Source organism: Chrysemys picta, chromosome 3, assembly GCF_011386835.1.
Source record: "Chrysemys picta bellii isolate R12L10 chromosome 3, ASM1138683v2, whole genome shotgun sequence".
NCBI lineage: Eukaryota > Metazoa > Chordata > Testudines > Emydidae > Chrysemys > Chrysemys picta.
In genome coordinates, this window is record NC_088793.1 from 84,972,397 (window position 1) to 84,994,825 (window position 22,429).

The 22,429-nt window shown below is 41.5% G+C and overlaps 1 protein-coding gene across 6 annotated transcripts in view; it reads left to right on the forward strand.

The window, feature by feature from the left end:
- FIG4 (FIG4 phosphoinositide 5-phosphatase) overlaps positions 1–22,429 on the forward strand; it is a 168,761-nt gene that overhangs the window by 20,650 nt on the left and 125,682 nt on the right. For all 6 annotated transcript variants that reach the window (XM_065590216.1, XM_005287634.5, XM_065590213.1 and 3 more), the window contains exons 2-5: positions 13,103–13,201; positions 15,235–15,358; positions 18,115–18,271; positions 19,904–19,954. In XM_065590216.1, the coding sequence (XP_065446288.1) occupies positions 18,171–18,271; positions 19,904–19,954 (152 nt within the window). In that variant the 5' untranslated portion in view covers positions 13,103–13,201; positions 15,235–15,358; positions 18,115–18,170. The remainder of the gene's footprint in view (positions 1–13,102; positions 13,202–15,234; positions 15,359–18,114; positions 18,272–19,903; positions 19,955–22,429) is intronic.

Consider the following 22,429-nt stretch of genomic DNA (forward strand, 5'->3'; position numbering starts at 1 on the left):
GAGTGTTGCTGTCACTTTCCCCCCCCCCCCCCCCCCCTGGAAACCCAGTAAAATACCTTCATGTTTTTTTTTTAATTTAGTGTGAAGTACTATAGAAAGTGATTGGTTACTACAATGATTTTCTTTGGCCTCTTATTAACACACATTGGATCAACTTTTCAACTCACTTTACACATCCCTTCAGTTTGTCCACCAACATCTGCCCAGAGTTGGCCTTTGGAGCTCTTGGAGCCTTTGGTTGGTGGTTTGGTTTTGGTTGGCTGGTTGGTGTTGGTTGGTTGGTTTTGTTTATTTGTAGGCGTCCCTGAGCATAACCTTAATGACCTTCCCCAAAATCCCGTAGCTGTCTCTTTCGTCTCTACTTATTGCCTCACTAGATGTTTTTATTGTTTTTAAGACTCTTCCCTGTCCTATACATCTGACAGGCTTAAAATAGTAATACAGCTGGTATTTTCCCTTTCTTATCACATTAATTTCTTTCCAACAGGTACTCTTTTATAGTCAGGAATATTCATTTGAAGGATTAAATCTTCTACAAGTCTTGACAGATATCTGTCTTTTGTGGGATTCCTAGGATGTGAGATATTCCATGCTCTTTCCTTACATTACCTCTACTCACCTAAAAATTCATTCAACTACTCACCAATGGAAAATGGGAAACTATCTGGTGAGCAGGAGAGCTTAAATCATCAGTTTCTTCAGAAGCTGGCTGCTTTTTAAAATTGTTTCCAGCCTTTACGATTCCAAAGAGAACCTTCTAAATGTAAATGAGTACAGGGTTGCTCTTGCTCAGTCTTCAGATAGACAGCTCTCTGCCATCGTTCCCAAGCCTCTGTTGCTGTTCTGAAGCAGCAGCCAAATTAAGAAGAGTTTATGAAGTTGCTATACAGAACCTTATGGACAACTGTGAAACTGACAAAAATTGTCTCACTCCACAGTTTTTATGAAAGTTATGAACAGCAGTGTAGGCAATCATAGGGGAGGAGGATCCAAAAAAAGAAACTTGGGGAGAGAAATAGTGGTGGAGACTCCTTAACTTAACAGGAAGACGGTTTTGAGATGTGGTTGATCACATCTTCTTTCTTCATACAGCCTTAGATCAGGGTATTTGTCCTGGACTTCACTCGTGGGGAGCATGTCATTTTTTTCATATTGACCTCTTGCTATAGTTGGGGTATTTGAAAAAAGTTTCAAGCCCTCTTTTGCCTGGATCTCTAGTCTTGCATCAAAGGTGTTCTCTTTGAGGGTTTTGGTATTTAAAGTCTTAGTCTCCTTGGACCAGGAATTTAAACTGCTTCATTGATTTTTATTTTGTGTTGAAAAAGTGTTGCATGAAGCCCTCAAAACAACTTCTTTTTATATCAATATAATATTCATATCTGTGTGAAAAATGTTTTCTCTTGGCTTTGCATTTTTTTTCTTTAGAGTGTTGTCTTCGAAAGGTGGGTAACCTTGTGAATTATTAAACTGGAGCTGTGGCAGAGGGGACAGCCTCATGTCTGTTCTGTCTCTAGATAATTTCAGGGCATCCTCCTCGAGCATATTACATGCTTCAACCAGGTCTCTACCTCGACACCGAATTTCTAAGGCCAAATTCTAAGTTTGTTCTGGTTGTGTTCCATTTATAGATACTTGTTATTTTAAATGCTTAATTTGCTAATCCCTGAGTGCAGGCTGGATTTGACTTAAATCAAATTGATTTAAATCACTAGTCAAGAAGACTCGATTTAATCATGGATTTCTACATAAAAGTGCATTCTTGTTGGTTGTTTTAACCTTAATACATATTCTTCACAACTCAGAGATAGATGTAGGTTTCATTTTTAGAAGATACACACTATACATTTTTAAAGTGATTTATTTTGAAAACTTTTCAGATTAGTTTTACAGCTATATCAGAAAATGAATGATTGTTTAGTTATTTCATTTACCAAAGGTAATTGAAGCAGATATTTATGAAGTCATTGGGAAGGGAACTATCTCCAATTCAATAGATTAATAATTAATATTTGGAGGATTTTCTTGCCATGCTGTATTAGGAGGAGAACATCACCAGACAGACATTTAAATTGTTTTATTTAACTAAAACAACAACGTTATGTATTCTGGATTTTTTTTCTTCAACAGCAAACATAATATTTTAACAAGCATATGAATTTGTGAATTTAGTTAAACATTCAAGTTTTTAAAAATCAGGTTAGTTTTGGTTAAAATTGTTTTTAACTAAAATAGTTAAATGAAATATTTAAAAAAAATTAAATTGACTGTCAGCCAGGTCAACATGAGAAACTTAAAATATTGGCTTCTGCAGCTAACTCAGTCATCTTCACCATAGTTTTCCTGTTTGTTCATAATCTGGAAAAGAAAAACAAGCTTTCCTGCTTTTTCAGGTCCCAAACAATTTCTCAATTTGGAATGAATTAGTCCAAAGGAAGAAAATATTCTTTCTACACCAGCAGAAGAAGCTACTGCTGTTAAAAGTGAGATTATCACTTCAACAGTCTCTGAATCCAAGTGCTTAAGTGACTTCCACCAGTTCACTGGTGTGACTTTCTTTAAAACATCATGAGCAAACGTATATTTCTTGAATGGTTCACCCTTAGCTCTGAAGTTTATTATAGTTGGCATTATGGAGGGATGATTTCTGGATGTCCATGTCATAGCCAACTCCTCTTCTTTCAGCAGTTAAGGTTCGACCCTGCTCTGTTGGGTGGTCTGTATCCTGGTCTTAATGACTGAACCATGTTAATGAAGTTTGGGTTCTCAATCATATGGAAAGGAGAGTTTGTTGCATAAACAAACCAGGCAATTTTTTCATCAGTTACCTCTTTTTGTAATCTGCTGATTCTTATCACAAACTTATCTATGGTTTCAGAGTAGCAGCCATGTTAGTCTGTATCTGTAAAGAGAACAGGAGTACTTGTGGCACCTTAGAGACTAACACATTTATTTGAGCATAAGCTTTTGTAGGCTACAGCCAACTTCTTTGGATGCATAGAATGGATTAGTCTCTAAGGTGTCACAAGTACTCCTGTTCTTTTATCTGTGGTTGTTTCTGGATGATGGAGACTTTTTTTCTTTTTGCTACAGGTGATATACTGTGGCTATGTGACATACATGGTGTGACTGAAACGCTATCATTGGCAGCTAACTCTGAAACTATAGAAAATGATGGTGATCTTGAAGGTGGATAGTCTTCAGAATCCTGTATGTTGAGGATGGATTCTCCTAAACAAAAGAAGTCAATGCAGTTATTTAATTATTATTACCATATTGCTCATTTAGTATTACTCATTGCATTCACTGACACTCAGTACTACTTTAAAGGTGAAACTGTAAAAGGAAGATCTGCCTATTTCAGCTATTTATTTTTTATCACAACTGTTACTCTATGGTACTATCATTTTAGATGCAACTATATTTTTTGCACAAACATGAGAATTCAAGAATAGTCCAGAAGGAAGACAGGCAGTCCTTAAGAAAGAAGTACGAAATAAAAAAGTTTACCAACCTGAAGATCCTGCATGTTCCTTTCATCATCTTCAATGCAGCTTCCTCCTGAGAAGGAACACTTCTCATGATGTTGTTTCATTTGGGCAACCAGGCCTTGCATTCCTTTGTTGCACTGTTTGCATTTTGCACGCATGCCTGTCTTACCCACAAGTAAAGGAACTTCATTAAAATATTCCCAAACTGGGTCTCTTTTATGCCATTATAGGTTTTCCCTTCTAGTGAGGGGATGGTAGGGTAGATCTCAAATCAATGAAGGCTACACTCAGAAAGACCTCAAGACATCTGGAATATGCTGCTCAAACAGTTTCACTTTTGTTCCTACTGCCTGTCCCTCCCTTCTCACATTTATTTCCGGACTTCTTCTCCTTGTCCAGATCTATTCCACCCTCAACAATCTTCTATTCATTGAACTTTTTGAAACTTTGTATGTTTAGAGAAAGGTAGGGGATTGACTCTGTGTACACAAATTTGCAGAGGGACAATAGGGCTGAGGTCTGTTATTTCTCACCTCTATATTATATTTATTTATTTAAAAACATTTTTTGCTGTTAACAAGCATGTTATCTCTGGAGACACCCATGCACAGTTTGAGAACTGCAAAACTAAGCATCTCTGATGGTATCTTCTAGCCTGAGCACTGAGTCCCATTGGGTAGATAGAAAGATTAACCTAAATAATGTATACAGAAGCCTGTGGAACCCCATAAGATTGGGTTCCTAATCCGTGAACTATTGGAACTCATTTACAAAACTTTTCTTAAACATTACATGAATATATTCTCATACTATAGAATTAGAATTTATAATCCCTATTCCATGATGAGATATTTTTGATTTATAATGTATCTTAATTAAAACTATCTTTAGATAGAATTTTTTTTAATAAAATGCTTTTTGAGGGAAAAACCTATTTAAATAAAATCCGATATTTTTTTTTAAATCATTGATTTTTATCCACCCTGCTTCAGTCTAGACTGGTAGGGGAGGTGTAAATATAGGAAAGCAGAACTAAGAATGGGGAATTTTTATGTTTTTATAAATTGTATCATACATACTATAAAGAAAAATGAAACTTTCTAATGAAAAAATGTCTTTGTAACTGAACTTTAATGACCTTATTTGCAGATCTATTTTTATCTCACTTTGTCTTGGCATATATGTTGTATTCCAGTGTGTATAATATATATGGTCCCTATAACAGTGTCAGAAACATTTATTTGACTCCTGACTCCTGAACTTGTGGACACGGACCCCAAGATTGTCTTATTCTATTATTTAGGGAGGATCCTCTATCAGAGGCTGCCATAAGACAGTGTTACCTTCTGGAGATAATTTTTTTCCTATATACATTCTATCTGCTGCACAAGCACAAACATAGGCTGTTGTTTGCTATTGTATATTCAATGGCAAAATAAAAATCCCATATTAAACCAGAGTTAAAGTTGCATGGTGGTATGTTGTTCCTTTGCAGAATGTTGAGTTGAGCAAAACTCAAATGTCTGAAAACCAGGAAATGCACAGCTAATGTTGGCTCTGCAACCTTAACTCTGCCCTCTGTCAGCAGTGCCCCAATAAGCCATTTTAACATGCATACTTTTACTATGCCAGCCCCACAATTGCTGAAATGTAGAATCAGAAGTGTAGGACTGGAAGGGACCTCAAGAAGTCATCAAGACCAGCTGTCTGTGCTGCGGCAGGCCCAAGTAAACCTAGACCATCTCTGACAGGTATTGTCCAACATGTTCTTCAAAACCTCGACAGTGGGGATTTCACGACCCCCCCTTGGAAGCTTATTCCAGAGCTTAACTGCCCTTATAGTTATAAAGTTTTTCCTGATATCTAACCAAATCTATCTTGCTGCAGATTAGCCCATTACTACTTATCTTACCTTCAGTGGACATGGAGAACAATTAATCACTGTCTTATTTATAACAGCCGTTAATATATATGAAGACTGTTATCAGGTCAACCCTCAGTCTTCTTGTCTCAAGACTAAATGTCTGTTTTGTTTTTTTAACTTTTTCTCATAGGCCAGGTTTTCTAAACCTTTTATCACTTTTGTTTCTTTCCTCTGGACTCTCTCCAGGTTATCCACATCTTTCCTAAGGTTTGGCACCCAGAATTGGATGCAGTACTCCAGTTGAGGTCTCACCAGTGCCAAGTAGAACAAGACAGTTACTTTTCCTATGTTACATACGGCACATCTGTCAATACACCCCAGAATGATGTTAGCCTTTTTTGCAACTGCACCGTATTGTTAACTAATATTACATTTGTGAGCAACGCTAACCCCCATGTCCTTTTCAGCAGCACTACTGCCTAGCCATTTATTCCCCATTATTTCCTTAGAATAATAAAATTGTTTCATGATCACTTTAATCCAAGCTGCCTTTCACCTTTAGATTCACTTTCAATACCTCTTTGTTGTTCCGAATCAAGTCTAAAATGGTTGTTCTCCGGGTTACTACTTCCACTTTCTGAAACAAAAAATTGCTCCCCATACATAGTATCAAGGTGGCTGGAGTGGCTCGGGAGCACAAGTACCAACTTTATAGTGATTGTGAAGCAGGACGTAACTGTTCGTGAGTTCTATACTTAGATTTCAACAACCAAGTATAAAGTGTGGATTCTGCAACCACTATAACAGCCTTAACATGGAGTCACAGACAGTCCCCTGGGCTACTCTGGTCAGTCTTGCCACCCAGTCAGGCTGGACTTTGTGATATATGTCCCTTCACCAAAAATCACAATATTCAGGTTACTCCCAGTCCCAAAGGACCAGTCACTTACTCCAGTTCAATTGCACCTTAGCTCCTATACTAAAGACAACAGTTGTAGTCAATCCTATAATAAATTAACTAAAGATTTATGAACTAAGAAAAAGAAACGAGTTGTTTAGAAGGTTAAAGCAGGTAACATACACAAATGAATTACTGTCTTAGGTTTCAAAATGTAATAGAGGCTGCTGTAATATGCATGCTCCATGTGTTCTCTAGGGCTAACCCAGACCAAGCACTGGGGATCCCTTGCTTATGTGTAGAAATCTTCCCCTCCCCAAAGTCCAAGCATTATAGAGATCCAGTTTCTTCCTGTCCTGGATTTTTATTGCCTTTCCCCAGAGTTCAGAGTGATGGAACGAATCCACATGCACGTCTCCTATTCCTGGGTGTTGGGGGGAGCAGTTAACAAAGTCTTTGTTTTTTGATGTTTCACACTGGCTCATTTGGTTTCAAAGGCTGCCTTGGTGGGCAACACCTTCTGTAGGAAGCCAGCATTTTACATTTGATGACCTGTTTGACTTACACAAGTACAGAGGTTTATAATGCAAACACTCAATATAATGTTATTACATGGGGGGTACAGATGTTCTAAATGAGATTACTTACATGCAGCATCCTGTAAGCATTTCATAACGTCTAAACACTTAAACATATTCTTATAAACTTAACATCTGTTCTAACAATGCTAACATGCAGGTGAGCTAGACTGGTTTCCAGCAGTGTTGGCCAGTGTTCAGTTGAGGCCTCAGTTGATCTGCCACCTTGTCTGCCAGCGTCACAACATTCTCTTGTACAAGCTTTTTATCTCCTTTTACAACTCATTCACTCTCTCCCACAGGATTCCATCTAACTCTAGTAAAGGATTAAAAAAAAGGTTGCTCATGCCACCTGTCCTCTATCCTCTCTGAGAAATGCCTCTATGTATATAGCACTTAGTCGCATTGGCCCGTGGCGCTCCAAGATGTGGTTTTTAAAGTGTATGTGTGTGATATTCTTTCTGTGGAGTTAATGAGTGTACACTACAATCTGTAACCTTCTGAAACTTATTGTGCCAACTGTGGTATTGGCAGAGTAAAGGTATGTGTGTTAGTGGGGTGTATTCAGGCATTCCTGAAAGAGAGCAGCGTTAAAGTTGCATGAACAACCTTAACTGTGCATTTTCTGGTTTTCACAACTTCGAGTTTTGCTCAACTCATCATTCTGCAAGCGGATGACATACCACCACCTTTGAACAGGAAAAGATATGTTGCTGTTAAGAGTTAGTTGTCATTTAGGCAGTTGTACATATCATATCCCACAATTAGCATACTGAGTCATCCACTGCTCCCCGCCCCCAGCTGTTCCCCACTGGCCCTGGTATGGCACACCTCTCCAACCATGCCTCTGAATACATCTCCCTGAATTCATCACTATACAAACTATTTTTTTTGCCGTTACTTCCCCTCTCCTGTAACCTGACTCACATCCAGTTCCTGGAGAAGAGGACAACTATGTGACAGTGGAAAAGTGTTAGGGGTTCATGGAGGTGGGGATGAAGGAGGGTGTGTGTCTACTGGCAGCACTGAAGGATGCAGCGGGTTTCGGGTTTACTGTTAGAGCTTCTGCTCCCCGCAGCCCCCCTCACTGCAGCCTCAAACCCCTCTTCCCTACTCCTTCAGCCCCTCCCAGGAAACATTTGATGTTTAATTATTTTCCCACTGAAGACTTTGACTATATTCCACCCAAAATAAATTTGCCACCCAAACTTGCAAATTGTGGCAACCTCCAGCCACTTAGCCCATAACTCCTTTTGTCATAGATGTGGGGTTGTGATTAATTGATTCTTATTTATGTTAATTGAAGGGTGACCTCATCTCAATCAAGAGGTCCATGATTCATTTGATCATTAATAGTTTAACACTACAAGGCAGCAAAATAAAACCTTTTTTTTTCTTTCAGAGGGGGATGGGGCTGTATCTCAGATCACTAAAGCTACCCCAAGCCCCATGAAGCATACCAATTTCACTGTTCAGATTTTAGAGTACTTACAAGAGTTGTGCTTTAAAGAATATAAAATGGTGGTAATGGAAACCTCTAGCCTTTTTTCTGTATTGGTGCATACACAGTGCAAAAAATGTGCATTTTCTTGAATACTCTTCTCAGGGCTTGTCTACACTTAAAACTGCAGCAGTGCAGGTTCACTGCTGTAGCTTTTCAGTGAAAAAACTACCTACATTGACGGGAGGGGTTCTCCCATTGGTGTAGGTAATCCACCACCCTGAGCGGCAGTAGCTAGGTTGACAGGAAAATTCTCATGTTGACCTAGCACTGTCTACTCTGGGGGCTAGGTCAGTTTAACTGTTCACTCAGGTGTGGATTTTTCACATCCCCGAGTGACATAGTTATACCAATCAGTGTTCCCTCTAATTTTTCCCATGCATGTGCGGAGTGAATTTTATGTGCACCGATATGGAGGTGATGAGTGACACATCACCTCCTTATTGGTGCACATAACAAAATTCATGTGGTGGGGAGGTGACGAGGGGTCCAGAGTGTGGGAGGGGGCTCAGGGTTGGGGTGTGTGGGGGGGAGGGTTCTGGCTGGGGGTGTGGGCTCTGAGGTGGGGCCAGGGATGTGTGGCTGGGGCTTGGGGCTGAGGTGAGGGCTCTGGGGTGGATCCGGGGATAAGGGGCTCAGGGCTGGGGTGGGAGGGTGAAGGTTCTGGCTGGGGTTGCAGGCTGTGTGGTGGGGCTGGGGATGAGGGTTTTGGGTAGCAGGCTGCCCTGGGGCTACGGTGGGGAGAGAGGACTCCCCACAACTCTCTGTCCCTGCAGCAGCAGCAGCAGCACCTGGGCTATGGGGGAGAGGCGCCTCTCTCCACCGCAGCAGGTCCGGGGCTGGGAGAGGAGCACCTCTCCCTGATGCAGCCCTGAGAACCTGCATGGTGCTTATTAGGCTGCTATGTAGCCGCACAGCTTAGAGGGAACTTAGATACCAACCTAATTTCGTAGTGTAGACCAAGCCAGACCCCTAAAAGATTGAGTGAGTGCCATGTGCTACCTTGGGTAAAACTTAACAAATTGAGACCATCACGTCAATAGTTTGATCTCTAGGTCTGCGCAAAAACAAACAAAACCCTAAAAACTTGTTAAAAATGGCTGTTTTTTTCAGGGCTTATATCTCTGGAAACTCTGTCTCACAGGACTCAAATTTTGGGTCACTAAACCTATGCTCCACCCTCCAGAGGCACACCACATGACTAAGAAATCGGACTAAGCATGTCCATTTTAGGGGACTTAAAAACATTGACCTTTTAAAATGTTGTGACCATACCCTAACTGCAGTGGCACTTTCGTGCCATTTTAATCACCCATAATGTGCTAGACACTTCGCAGCAAAGAAAGGTATGATAGTTGCTTCAAAGAACTTACAATCTAAATTTTACAAGTGAGGGTGATACAGAGTAGGGGGTAAAGGGCCAATGAGAATAAGAGTTGGAAGTGTTAAGATCACATGGTTTGTCAGTCTAGGCAAGTGTGTGTCTTGGTGGTTCTGTGTTTGTGTTTGCTGTATATAAAAATTAAAGATATAAGGTGACTAAAATTGATCTATTTGCAGTGTGGAAGTTGTGGAATTGAGTTCTCAAGGGGGATTTAAATGAGGAGAGTTTGTTATGGCTTGGTGGACTATTGTAATCCTCATAGTAAAGAGCCACATGCACACATACTATGGCACAGTTCTGTAAGTGGAAACCCTTTTGCAGAGAACCATGCGATATACACTGTAAAAAGCAACAGAGGGTCCTGTATCTGAAGTCTTGAATCTGAAGAAGTGAGGTTCTTACCCACGAAAGCTTATGCTCCCAATACTTCTGTTAGCCTTAAAGGTGCCACAGGACCCTCTGTTGCTTTTTACAGATTCAGACTAACACGGCTACCCCTCTGATATGCGATATACACTGTAATACCTAGGTACCAGGATACTAGATGGAGTTTTTTGGGGGGAGTAGAGAATGCTGTATAGGACTTTAAATTCTGTTCATTTCAATTTAAATATTTTGACTTAAGTTTGTGCGTTTGTTTTCAAAAACAAACTTTTTGTTCATCTTCACTGTTTAGCTCATATGAATTCTGATACCTGGGCACTATGTAAATCTTATTGCTGATCCCCCTCACACATCTTAAATCCATGTGACTGTTCAAGTTAAGAGCAAGGCTGAGTAGAGCCACATGATTTCATCATGTTTTCCTACTAGGCTGAGCATTATTAAAAGCTACACCCTGTTGTGTTTAGGACAGTACTGATGGAAGGAATTAGCAAAACAAGAGCTTCCTACAGCAAGCCAGTCCTGTAATCTGCACTTACTGTTAATTACCCTAAATGTAGAAGATAATTCAATTTTAGTTTACCTTTTTGTCACGTAATGAGTACAGTGCAAATGTTCACTTTCTTTTCATATTTCACTTAAGAGGTAGAAATACAAATATTATAAATAGCATCCTTTTTAAAAATGTAGTTCTTTCTTAATTATCAGTACTGTTGAAATTAAATTTTTAAAGATTTGTTTTTGGATTAAGATTTGAAATTTTGGTAGATTTCTCACTTTGTAATGTTTAGATCCTGGCAAATAGGCATTTTTTAATAAGCCCATATAATTTTTGAGCATAGTATGTAGAATGTTCTTAAATATAGATTTTTTTTTTACGAGTGAAATCTATCCATCAGAATATTTGTGTTGCCTGACTGATACTTTATTACTTCTCTTATATCTTTTCATTTGATCCTACCCAAGGAATCAGTGTTTCTAGTTTGATCTTGGATACGTAGATGTCCATCTTTTACAATGCTCTTCCCTCTAAATCTGCCATCAGAATCAGATCTTAAAAATGCTCATCATTATTTAAATTAGCTATCATCTATGTTGAGTGTTCAGCATATACCAATGATGTGAAGAAATTCTTCTGGTGGTAAGGACTGAATAACATTTTAGTTAATCTATGGGCTGAGGTGAGAGGGTATAAAACTGGAGTCATGTATTATCGGTACACTGTATAACTGCAATTGACATGAAAGGAAGTTTTTATGCAAGGGTGTAGTTTGTCCTTTAATAATTAACTTAAGGCACCCTACTCCTGCAAGGAGCTCCCCATGGACAGATCCTTGCACTTGTGAAGTTCCTTGAAGGATCAAGGCCTAACATCTTAGTAACTCTGATATTCAGAGTCACTAAGTTGAAAAAATGGACAACAAAGATACCACATCAGTATTATTGCCCGTTATTTCTTTCCCTCCATATCCTTCAGTTTCTCTTTCTGCATTTTCCCCTTTCTCTGTCTCCATTTTGGTCTCTGAGTTTCTCTTGTCTTTCCTCTCTCCTTCCCACCCCCCTCACCCCCACTTTGGCACTCTGACCCTCATATACATCAATCAGCTTAGGTTCTTATACCTTTCCTGTTATGATGGTGTTGGAGCTAGTGTTCTCTGTCTACAAGAAAGCAGAAATGCTTTAAATGTGGAAGACTACAGAGTGAAGTTGACTAGCATTCTAGTCAGTTTCTCTCATCACCTCTTCCATGTTTAAAGTACTTTACAGAGAGACAGATACTGTTTCTATTAAGCTCTTTAAACTGGGAGGTTACTGGAAAAAAACAACTGACATGTTTAGGACTGTTCACCAACTTCATCTTATAGCAGGGGTGGGCAAACTTTTTGGCCTGAGGGCCACATTGGGGTTGCAAAATTGGATGGAGGGCCAGGTAGGGAAGGCTGTGCCTCCCCAAACAGCCTGACCCCCACCCCCATCCGCCCCCTCCCACTTCCCACCCCCTGACCGCCCCCCTCAGAGCCGCAACCCATCCAACCCCCCCTGCTCCTTGTCCCCTAACTGCACCATCCCAGAACCCCCTTCCCCAACCGCCCCCTGGGACCCAACCCCCTATTACTCCCCCTGCTCCCAGTCCCCTGACTGCCCCGACCCCATCCATACCCCTGCCCCCTGACAGGCCCCCTGGGACCCCACGCCTGTCCAACCCCCCTCTTCCCCGTCTCCTGACCGCCGCCCTCCCCAGAACCTCTGCCCCATTCAACTGCCCCCTGCTCCCTGTCCCCTGATTGCCCCCCGGGACCCCCTGTCTCTTACACAACCCCCAGCCCACTTACCACTTACCATGCTGAGCAGAGCAGCATGTCTGGCTGCTGCGCTGGCCGGAGCCAGACATGCTGCTGCTCTGCTTGGCAGGAGCGCGCAGCTCCACCATCCAGAGCGCTGCCTACGCGGTGGCGTGGCTCTGCGGGGGAAGGGGAGACAGCGGGGGAGGGGCCAGGGGCTAGCCTCCCTGGCTGGGAGCTCAGGGGCTGGGCAGGACGGTCCCGCGGGCCGTAGTTTGCCCACCTCTGTCTTATAGCCTCGCCACTAAAGCATGCGAGCAGGCTGCTTGGAGACTTTTCAGAGAGTTCAGTGATGGCTAAGGGGGTGGCGGGGCGGGGGACGGGACGGGAAGACAGACTCTTTTATGTAAGTTGCATTTTCCTTCTCCACAAAGCTGCCAGCTTTTCTTTCTCCAGATTTAAATTGGTTTTCTTTCCTCTGTGCTGTGAACTGGATAGTTAAGGGGCTTTTTAAGTGTTGGGGATTGATTAGTATTTTCATGAAACATACAAAATGTACCTGAAATGCTGATGGCTAAAACAATACCATTTACAAATTTATCTGATCTAATTAAGATCGAGCTAATCTATAGCTATATAATGCTATTGTTGATATGTTTTATAGTTTAGGGGGGTTTTCTTTCTTGTACAATATATTCTTTTTTTTTTTTTTTTTAAACCTAGCGGTATTTTCTTGTTGGGAGTAATCATGCAGAGACCAAGTATCGTGTTTTGAAAATTGATCGCACTGAACCGACGGATTTAGTTATAATTGATGATAAGGTAAGTTCAGAACAGCTGAAAAACATACTCATGAGTATTTCACGATGCTCTGAATTTCACATGTATATGATTTGTTTTCTACATAAACAGCAGATAGCCAAACTTTTATCTTAGTACAAATGTGTCATCCTACTACATCATTCTTCCATGACACTCAGTTTCTGTTAGCTGTGCAGTTTCTGCTAACTGTGATCTCCTAATGTCAAGTAATAGATGTGAGTTTTGTCTTATGTTCTGCTATGTCATTCGGAAATTCAAAATGAACTTGCTTAACTGCTGCTTAGCTAAATGCTAGGAGTTGGTTTGAAATCATTTACACATCTGAAGCAAGACGAGCAACAGACAACAAAGCTTGGTAATGTACAGAATAGAGTCAGACATGGTCCCTGCCCCCAAGGATTTTATGGTGTAATGTCCCAGCTCGTTAAAGACTTACACACCTACTTAACTTCATAAACGTGTGATTACTTCCTTACTTTTACTTCAGTGGGAATACTGATGTGTATAAAGTTATGGATATGCATGTTTTTTTTTTTTTTGAAGGATCAGGTCATGAGGCTTCAATCCTGCAAAGGGAACTGCCTGCACTGGGTACTGTACCATTCCTCTCGGTGGAATTCTGTATGGACATAAGTAGGGCCCTACCGAATTCACAGTCCATTTTGGTCAATTTCACGGTCATCAGATTTTAAAAATCGTAAATGTCATGATTTCAGATATTTACATCTGAAATTTCACGGTGTTGTAATTGTAGGAATCCTGACCCAAAAAGGAGTTTTGGGGTGGGGGGGAACGACAAGTTTATTGTAGTGTGGGGTTGCCGTACTGCTACCTCTACTTCTGTGCTCGGCTGATGGCGGCCCTGCCTTCAAAGTTGAGCAACCTGAGGGCGGTGGCTACTGGCCGGGAGCCCAGCTCTGAAGGCGGAGCCACCATCAGCAACAGCAGCAAAGAAAAAAGGATGGCATGGTATGGTATTTCCACCCTTACTTCTGCATTGATGCCTTCAGAGCTGGGCGCTTGGTCCGCAGCTGCTACTCTCCAGCTGCCCAGCTCTGAAGGCAGCATTGCAGAAGTAAGAGTGACATGGTATGGTATTGCCACCCTTACTTCTGTGCTGCTTCTGGTGGGGCGCTCCCTTCAGAGCTGGCCAACAGTCGTCACTCTCCGTCCGCCAGCTCTGAAGGCAGTGCGGAAGTAAGGGTGGCAATACCATGACCCCCCCCCTTAAAATAACCTTGTGACCCCCCCCCCCAGCAACTCCCTTTTGGGTCAGGACCCCCAGTTTGAGAAATGCTGATCTCCCCCTTGAAATTTGTATAGTTTAGGATAAAAGAACACAAGACGAGATTTCGTGATGGGGAGACCAGATTTCACGGTCTGTGGTGCATTTTTCATGGCTGTGAATTTGGTAGGGCCCTAGACATAAATGTCCACATAGACCCTAGTTCTACAAAATAATTTGTCTAAGAAGACAATTACAGAATGCAGTTAAAGTACAGAAAACACAAGGTGACCACATGATGGGATGTATGGCAGGGCAGAAAGATTTTTCCCCTTTCCAATGAAAAAAAGTCCTAGCACTTCAATAAATGGAGATTAATGCAGATAGGTTCTGTTAGAAATGAGGAGACAAATTAGGATAAGAAAAGTATTAAATTATCAGATACAATTATTTAATTTATTTGAATAATATAAAAACAATGTTTAACTTAATAACAAATACACTTTTTATTAATTAATAAATAATTTAAAACAATCACTGTGGTGGACTAGGTGCTGGCTATCTTATAGACTGCTTGATCTTGGACTCAAGCTTGACAGTGGAGATCAGTTCCCAAAATACAATTTTGCTTTGTAATCTTGACCACATACGTTATGAAATGGAGAGTTAATAAACAATGGAAGCCATGATATTCTCTTTAGTCACTTTTCAGAACAGAACTGTGCAATTAAATAAACTCCACTATTCTGTGATGTAAAGTAGCACTGATAACCAAAAGAATAAGTTCAATATGCATTTATATTTTCAGCATGTGTACACACAACAAGAGGTGAGGGAACTTCTTGGCCGCCTAGATCTGGGAAATAGAACAAAGATTGGACAGAAGGGCTCCTCTGGGTTATCTCGAGCTGTCTCTGCTTTCGGTGTCGTAGGTAATCCCCTTGTTATTTCTTTGATGGTATATTTTTTAAGAAAATATAACTTGGAGCACAAGTGGTAATTGCAGCACTTTTCACCAGTCAGAATATTATCCACTCTACACAGAGATTGTGTAGTAAAGTAACGAATATTAACAAAGTACACTTTTTTGTACTTTTTACGATGACTTTATAGGTGTTGCTTATATCACACTTACACAGGCATGAGCAATCAGTGGGAGAGCTGCATTTAAATGTCAAGTCCATGTGTCATTTGATCTCAACAGCATCCCAACCAGGAATGAATCAGCATTTCAGCAGCACTGGAATTTGGTCCTTACTTTAGTCTGCCAGAACCTGAATCTTTTAGATTTCATGATATGCTGCTAGTCTTATCTCGCCTCTCTGCAGTGTTCACTCTTAGTAAGAGGAATGAGAGCAGAATCATAGAATCGTAGGACTGGGAGGGACCTCAAGAGGTCACCTAGTCCAGTCCCCTGCACTCATGTCAGGACTCAAGTATTATTTAGACCATCCCTGACAGGTGTTTGTCTAACCTGCTCTTAAAAATCTCTGATTATGGAGATTCCACAATGTCCAAAAGCAAATTATTCCAGTGCTTAACTACCCTGACAGTTGGGAAGCTTTTCCTAATATACAACCTAAACCTTGCCGCAATTTAAGCCCATTGCTTCTTGACCTACCCTAGAATATTTGTGGGGGTCAACACACACGTGGACAAAAGTGATCCAGTGGATATGGTGTACTTGGACTTTCAGAAAGCCTTTGATAAGGCCCTCACCAAAGGCTCTTAAGCCAAGTAAGCAGTCATGGGATAAGAAGGAAGGCCCTCTCATGGATCAGTACTGGTTAAAAGACAGGAAACAGAGGGTAGGAATAAATGGTCAGTTTTCAGAATGGAGAGAGGAAAATAGCAGTGTCCCCCATGGAGCTGTACTGGGACCAGTACAATGTTGTTCAACATATTCATAAATGATCTGGAAAAAGGGGTAAACAATGAAGTGGCAAAGTTTGCAGATGATACAAAATTACTCAAGATAGTTAAGTATAAAGCAGACTGAGAAGAGTTTCAAAGGGATCTCGCAAAACTGGCTGACTGGGCAACAAAATGGCAGATGAAATTCAGTGTTGATAAATGCAAAGTAATGTATATTGGAAAACATAATCTCAACTATACATACAAAGTGATGGGGTCTAAATTAGCTGTTATCACTCAAGAAAGAGAATTTGGAGTCATGGTGGATAGTTCTCTCGAAACATCCACTCAATGTGCAGCAGAAGCCAAAAAAGCTAAGAGGATGTTAGGAACCATTGGGAAAGAGGTTAGACAGTAAATATCCATAATGCCTCTATATAAATCCATGGTACTCCCCCAACTTGAATACTGTGTGCAGCTCTACTCACCCCATCTCAAAAAAGGTATATTTTAAAAGTGGAAAAGGTTCAGAGAAAGGCAACAAAAATGATTAAGGGTATGGAACAGCTTCTGTATGAGGAGAGATTAAAAAGACTAGGACTTTTCAGCTTGGAAAAGAGACGACTAAAGAGAAATATAGAGGTCTATAAAATCAGGAAATTATGTGTAGAAAGAGAATGTGGAAATGTTATTTTTACCCCTTCACATAACAAGAACCATGAATCACCCAGTGAAATCAATAAGCATTGGGTTTAAAACAAACGAAAGGAATTACTTCTCCACAGAACACACAGTCAACCTGTGGAACTCCTTGCCAGTGGCTGTTTTGAAGTCCAAAGCTGAAACTGGGTTCAAAAAAGAATTAGATCAATTCATGGAGAGTAGTTCCATGATGGCTATTAGCCAAGATGGTCTGGGATGCAACCTCCCTCCTGCCCTGCTCAGGGTGTTCCTAAACTTCTGACTACCTGATGCTGAGACTGGATAATGGGATGGATCACTTGATAATTACCCCGTTCTCTTCATTCCCTTTGAAGCAAATGTCATTGGCCACTGTCTGAAGACAGGATACTGGTCTGAGCCAGTATGGCCATCCTTATGTAGGGAACTGACTAGAAAGCCAGAAATTGGATCTCTGATCAAAAACTAGGTAGGTGACAATAATACAAAAAATAGAGTTCACTGAATCCCTCACTCCAGTACTTACAGAATACCAGAAGAACTTCAGCTGCAACTTAGCAATCAGAATTCAGTAGTCTAGTCTAGATGCCTCAGAAGACGTTGTTTCTTACTGTGTTAGATAGGGGTTCCCTTTCCTGTGGAGGTCAGAGCAATTTTTTCAAAGGTGGGCTAATATGGAAGAAGGGGAAGAAAAAGTGGAGGCAAGGATGGTTGTAGTTGGCCCCTCTGCCCCTTTATTATTGCTGATTCAGCATCTTTTCTGGGCTACCTTTTTGCTGCTACCCCACTGTAGCAGTGATAAGAGCCCTAGGGGGTTCCCTCAGAAGTCAGTCAGCAGGGATCAGGGCTTATTCCTGATAGCAAGAGTAGGGTCAGGGCCTCCCAAATCCCCTTCATCCTCCCCACCCTCAAGCAATTGATTCTTTTGAGGCTGAAGCTGATTTGGACTCTCACTTTTTTTACGGAGTGAGAGTTGGATAAAAGTGAGTCCTACTGTGCTTAAAAAAAGAAAGCTTTCAAATGTTTATAAGAATTTAATATTGTGCAAAGTATTGAAATAGTACCTGGTATTGTCCTTCTAAACATTGTATCTGACTAAGTCAACTCGTGACAAATGGGTTCTTATTTCTTGTATTTCTTCAATTTTGAACAGGTTTTGTTAGATTTTTAGAAGGCTACTACATTGTGTTAATAACAAAAAGGAGAAAGATGGCAGATATTGGAGGGCATGCAATATACAAAATAGAAGATACAAATATGATCTACATTCCAAATGACACTGTACGAATCACTCATCCTGATGAAGCAAGGTAAATGTTGGTGGTAGACTGTGCTTTTACATAGCTTTTTTAAGTGATGAGGAAATATTGCAAACTAAGGTTCATAGACTCCTATCAGTTGCATACGCCGGAGGGGAGCAGTTTGTTAAACATTATGAGCTTGTTTCTCCAGTCCTTTATGCTAGTTTTATGCTGAAGTGACATTGGCTTAAATGGAGATAGACTGGTGTAATGAAATGGACAATCATGATGTAAGTTCAACTGAGTCTACCCAGAGGGGAAATGCAGCTGTGTCATGCCCCTTCGTAGCTTCTGCCAACACCTCTAGGTTAGTCATATGTCAGAGCTACAACTAAACAAGTGTGTGTGGCCTGGATGATTGTCAGAAACCATCCACTCCGCATTAGTTTATTTGGGAGCATGTCAACGCTAGTGCTGCTATATGCTGCTTAATATACTAGTTGTCTGAGTAGCATTAGGTCCCCTGTGATGCCTTGTAAACCTCATTGGAAAGGGTCACTTGCACTCCATCAAAAGGGTGGCATGGGTGGGGAGAAGATTCAGTGGCAACATGCCATCAAAACCAGCTGGAGTGTTGGTGTTTAAGCATGCAGGGCAGGTGCAGACTTGAGGCAGGGAGCATTATGCACTTACCAAGGTTCAGTGAAACTGGTTTCTCATAAACTGAGCATGTTTTTTGGTGAGTACTCCCATCCCATGATTTTTCATGCACGAAGGAATGTGGCCCTCTGAGATTAGTAGTCATGAATAATATGTGAATATATCCCAGCTTCATTTTTGGCAGGAGTGGGCTAACTTATTTTTTTGAGGTCCCAAACAAATAATAGAGCATTTTCAGTCTTGTATAATGTGTGTGTTAACTAAAGGTCGCGCACGTCACCATAAACTAACTGCAGGCAATAGATCAAGCTAATGGTAACCATTAAGTAAGTTTCCACATTAGAACACATTATAGTTATACAGAAGTAATACACATCAATACTGCTTGTTAGAAACGAACAGGGCACATGAATATGACATACATTATTAAACATCAACATGTTACCTAAATCATGATATAGAAGTACATAGTATTTTGTCTTATTGGAAGTTCAGTTAATTTTAACTTTTCCTACATAGTGATATGACTGTCCTTGAGACCTAGAGAATTTTTAGGTGTACAGCAGGTTGCAACAGAAGGAATGGTTTCTTTGTTTGGGTGACAGCACTAAATCCTGCAGTTCTTACTTCTTTATCAATTGGAGTTTCAGTTTTGCTTGGCTAAACACTGCAGTATTTGGCCCACAGTGTATATAAAGAGATGATGAAATTGCAACAGAGATGGATCCACAGTGGTCTAAAATAAAACTTTGGTGAGACACAAGTTTCAAACAATGGATAAATTTAGTCTAGAATAATATCAGATTTATCCAAGCCAGATTTTCCAGTGTTCCAGCAGAATTGCAATGATTGATACAATACTGCAAAATAGAGAATTGTAGAAATAAAGACAAGGGGAACAGCTGATGACAATGAGTAGACTTTTGCATATCTTGATCAGGGTGTTCCTCAAACTGATTATTCAGTGTCTCACTTTGTGCATGTTGAAGAGAAGTTGCTGTTTGAATAATTTTTTCCCTTTATCTGTGTTACTCTATTTAGATATCTACGAATCTTTCAAAATGTGGACCTGTCTAGCAATTTTTATTTTAGGTAAGTGTTTAACAACAGTTACTGATTATTATAATCTCAGTTTTTAGCAAATATCTTAAAATCTTGGCTTTAATTTTGTTGGTAGCTTAGCACAGTTTTGTGTAGTTGGATTTCAAGTTTTACCTGGAAGTGTCTTGTAATCGATAATGTTAAAGGCCATTAACTGAATTTTTTGTAGTACAACTCTAAAACTCTTCATTGTTCGATTGTTTAAATGCACAAATGATTTTTCTTTTCAAATTTAGTTTTGTTTAATGGTGACAGCCTTAAAGACCAAAGTGTTCTCTCTAGCCACAGAAAAGGAACAATATGGTCTGCAAAAGCTTTCCACACTGACATACCAATATCCCACAACTCTTCCGTGACTTTGTTTGCATCCAATACAGACTGATAAGCAGACTTTTCCCTTCACCTTATAAAGTAAAAAATATGGCAATAAATGAAGAGCCAAGGATTTTCATGCTTTCCAGACAGAGGGCAGAGTTCTTCTTCGAGAGATGTCCCTGTGGGTGCTCCACTACAGGTGTTGGTGCGTCCCTGCGCCTTTGCCCGGAGATTTTTGCAGCAGTACTCATAGCGGCCACGCATGCTCAGAAGCTGCCCCCGCTGTGAATCTAGGTTGATAGTACGCATGCGTGGCCGGTCTCCTCAGTTCCTTCTCAACCGTCCCCGGCCTGAGACGGAGCTCAGCAGACTCATTACAAAATCCTTCACTCTTGCTACATTTACCTTTTTAGTAACTAGTTGTTGTCAGTTTCTCTGTTAGTGTAGTTAATTACCCCGTTTAGCTGTTTAAAAAAAAAAAAAAAATTTCTGTCAGCTGCGGCCATGCCGGGCTCCACAGGCTTCAAGCGCTGTGCTACGTGCAAAGAAGCTATTCCATTATCAGATGGACACTCAAAGTATATAAAATGTTTGGGGGAAGCTCACATTCCCCAAAAATGTGCCCATTGCTGTAAACTCAGCTCCAGGGCACGGAAGGACAGGGAGCTTAAACTTAAACTGCTCCTCCTCCAAAAGTCTATCGGGTCAATTTCAGACCCAGGCGCTGAAGCCGGCTCCGCTGCCCGCCACAGCCCCCCCGCCTCAAAAAAACTGAAAAAAATCTACAAAGAAGGGGCACCCTTCTTCACCAAACAAGGCTATGAGGCACAAAGTCTCTCCAGGCAGATCAACGGTCTCACTGCCTGTGTTCCCTCGCCTCAGCAACTTTGATGAGCCCGGCTCTTCAGGAACCGCGCAAAAGCCGCCTGAGGCTGCGGCGGCGGCGCGAGGCTCCGGTGCCGAGGCATCAGGCTTCCAGTTGCCTGCCTCTATTACGGCACCGTTCGGCACCGCGAATGATGCGGTGCCGACATTCTACAACATGCCTGACCCCAGGCAGGCTGATATTGCCCGCCCGGCACCGACCGCGGCACCGACCCCCACGGTGCAGTCTGACAGGGAGGTTACAGGCAACACCCCCGATCGCAGGAATGCTCCTGTACGGCAGCCTCTCCCGGCTCAATTTTCACCTCCCGCAGGAACTTCACTACCTCACTTTACTCAGACAGCTGATCTCCTGGTATCACCTACCCTGCAATCTCCCCTGATGAATGCATATTCTTCTCCAATGCCTGAGTCAGGATCTGAGCAGTTTTCCTCCAGTGAGGAGGAAACAGATCCACAGGGAGTTTTTTCTCCATATCAAGATTCCCAGCCCCAGACCCTGGGCAATAGAGGTTATGAGAAAATTACCTCATCCCACTCTCAGGACCCTCCCTCCTGGGGGGTGAACCCCTGGATGGCACCACCTATGCCCTACCCACCACCATGGCAATACTGGACACCATGGGCATCGTACCCTCGGGAATACATGCGCCATGGCCACTCGACCAGGCGCAACACCGATCCAGCGCCGCCCCCTAACGAATATGCCAGTGATACGAGACACCTGGCAACACAGTCATGCTTCCAGGATAAACCTAGCCCTGCTCCTATTCCAACAGAGCCGGAGCTAGCACCTGAAGAAGCATTACTTCCCCTTCCTCCGACACCCTCGGATGATTATGCAAAATTCCAGGACCTCTTTAAAAGAGTTGCCAGTGACCTGAGAATTAACTTGGAGGTAGTCACTGAACAACAACATGAGCTAACAAACATCCTACAGCCCCCTTCTTCCTCCAGGGTGGCATTACCAATTAACGCAGCCCTTTTAGAACCCGCTAAGTCCATCTGGCAGACTCCAGCGACAAGCCTACCTACCTGCAAACAAGCAGACAGGAAGTACTTTATTTCTCCAAAGGATTCTGAATTCCTTTTTACCCACCCAGCACCAAATTCATTGGTGGTAGACGCTGCGAACCAGAGGGCTAGACAACAGTATTCTCGTTCCGCCCCACCCAACAAGGAAAGCAAACTATTGGACCTGTTTGGTCGCAAAGTATATGCATCCTCGACCCTACAATTTCGTATAGCTAATTATACTGCAGTCCT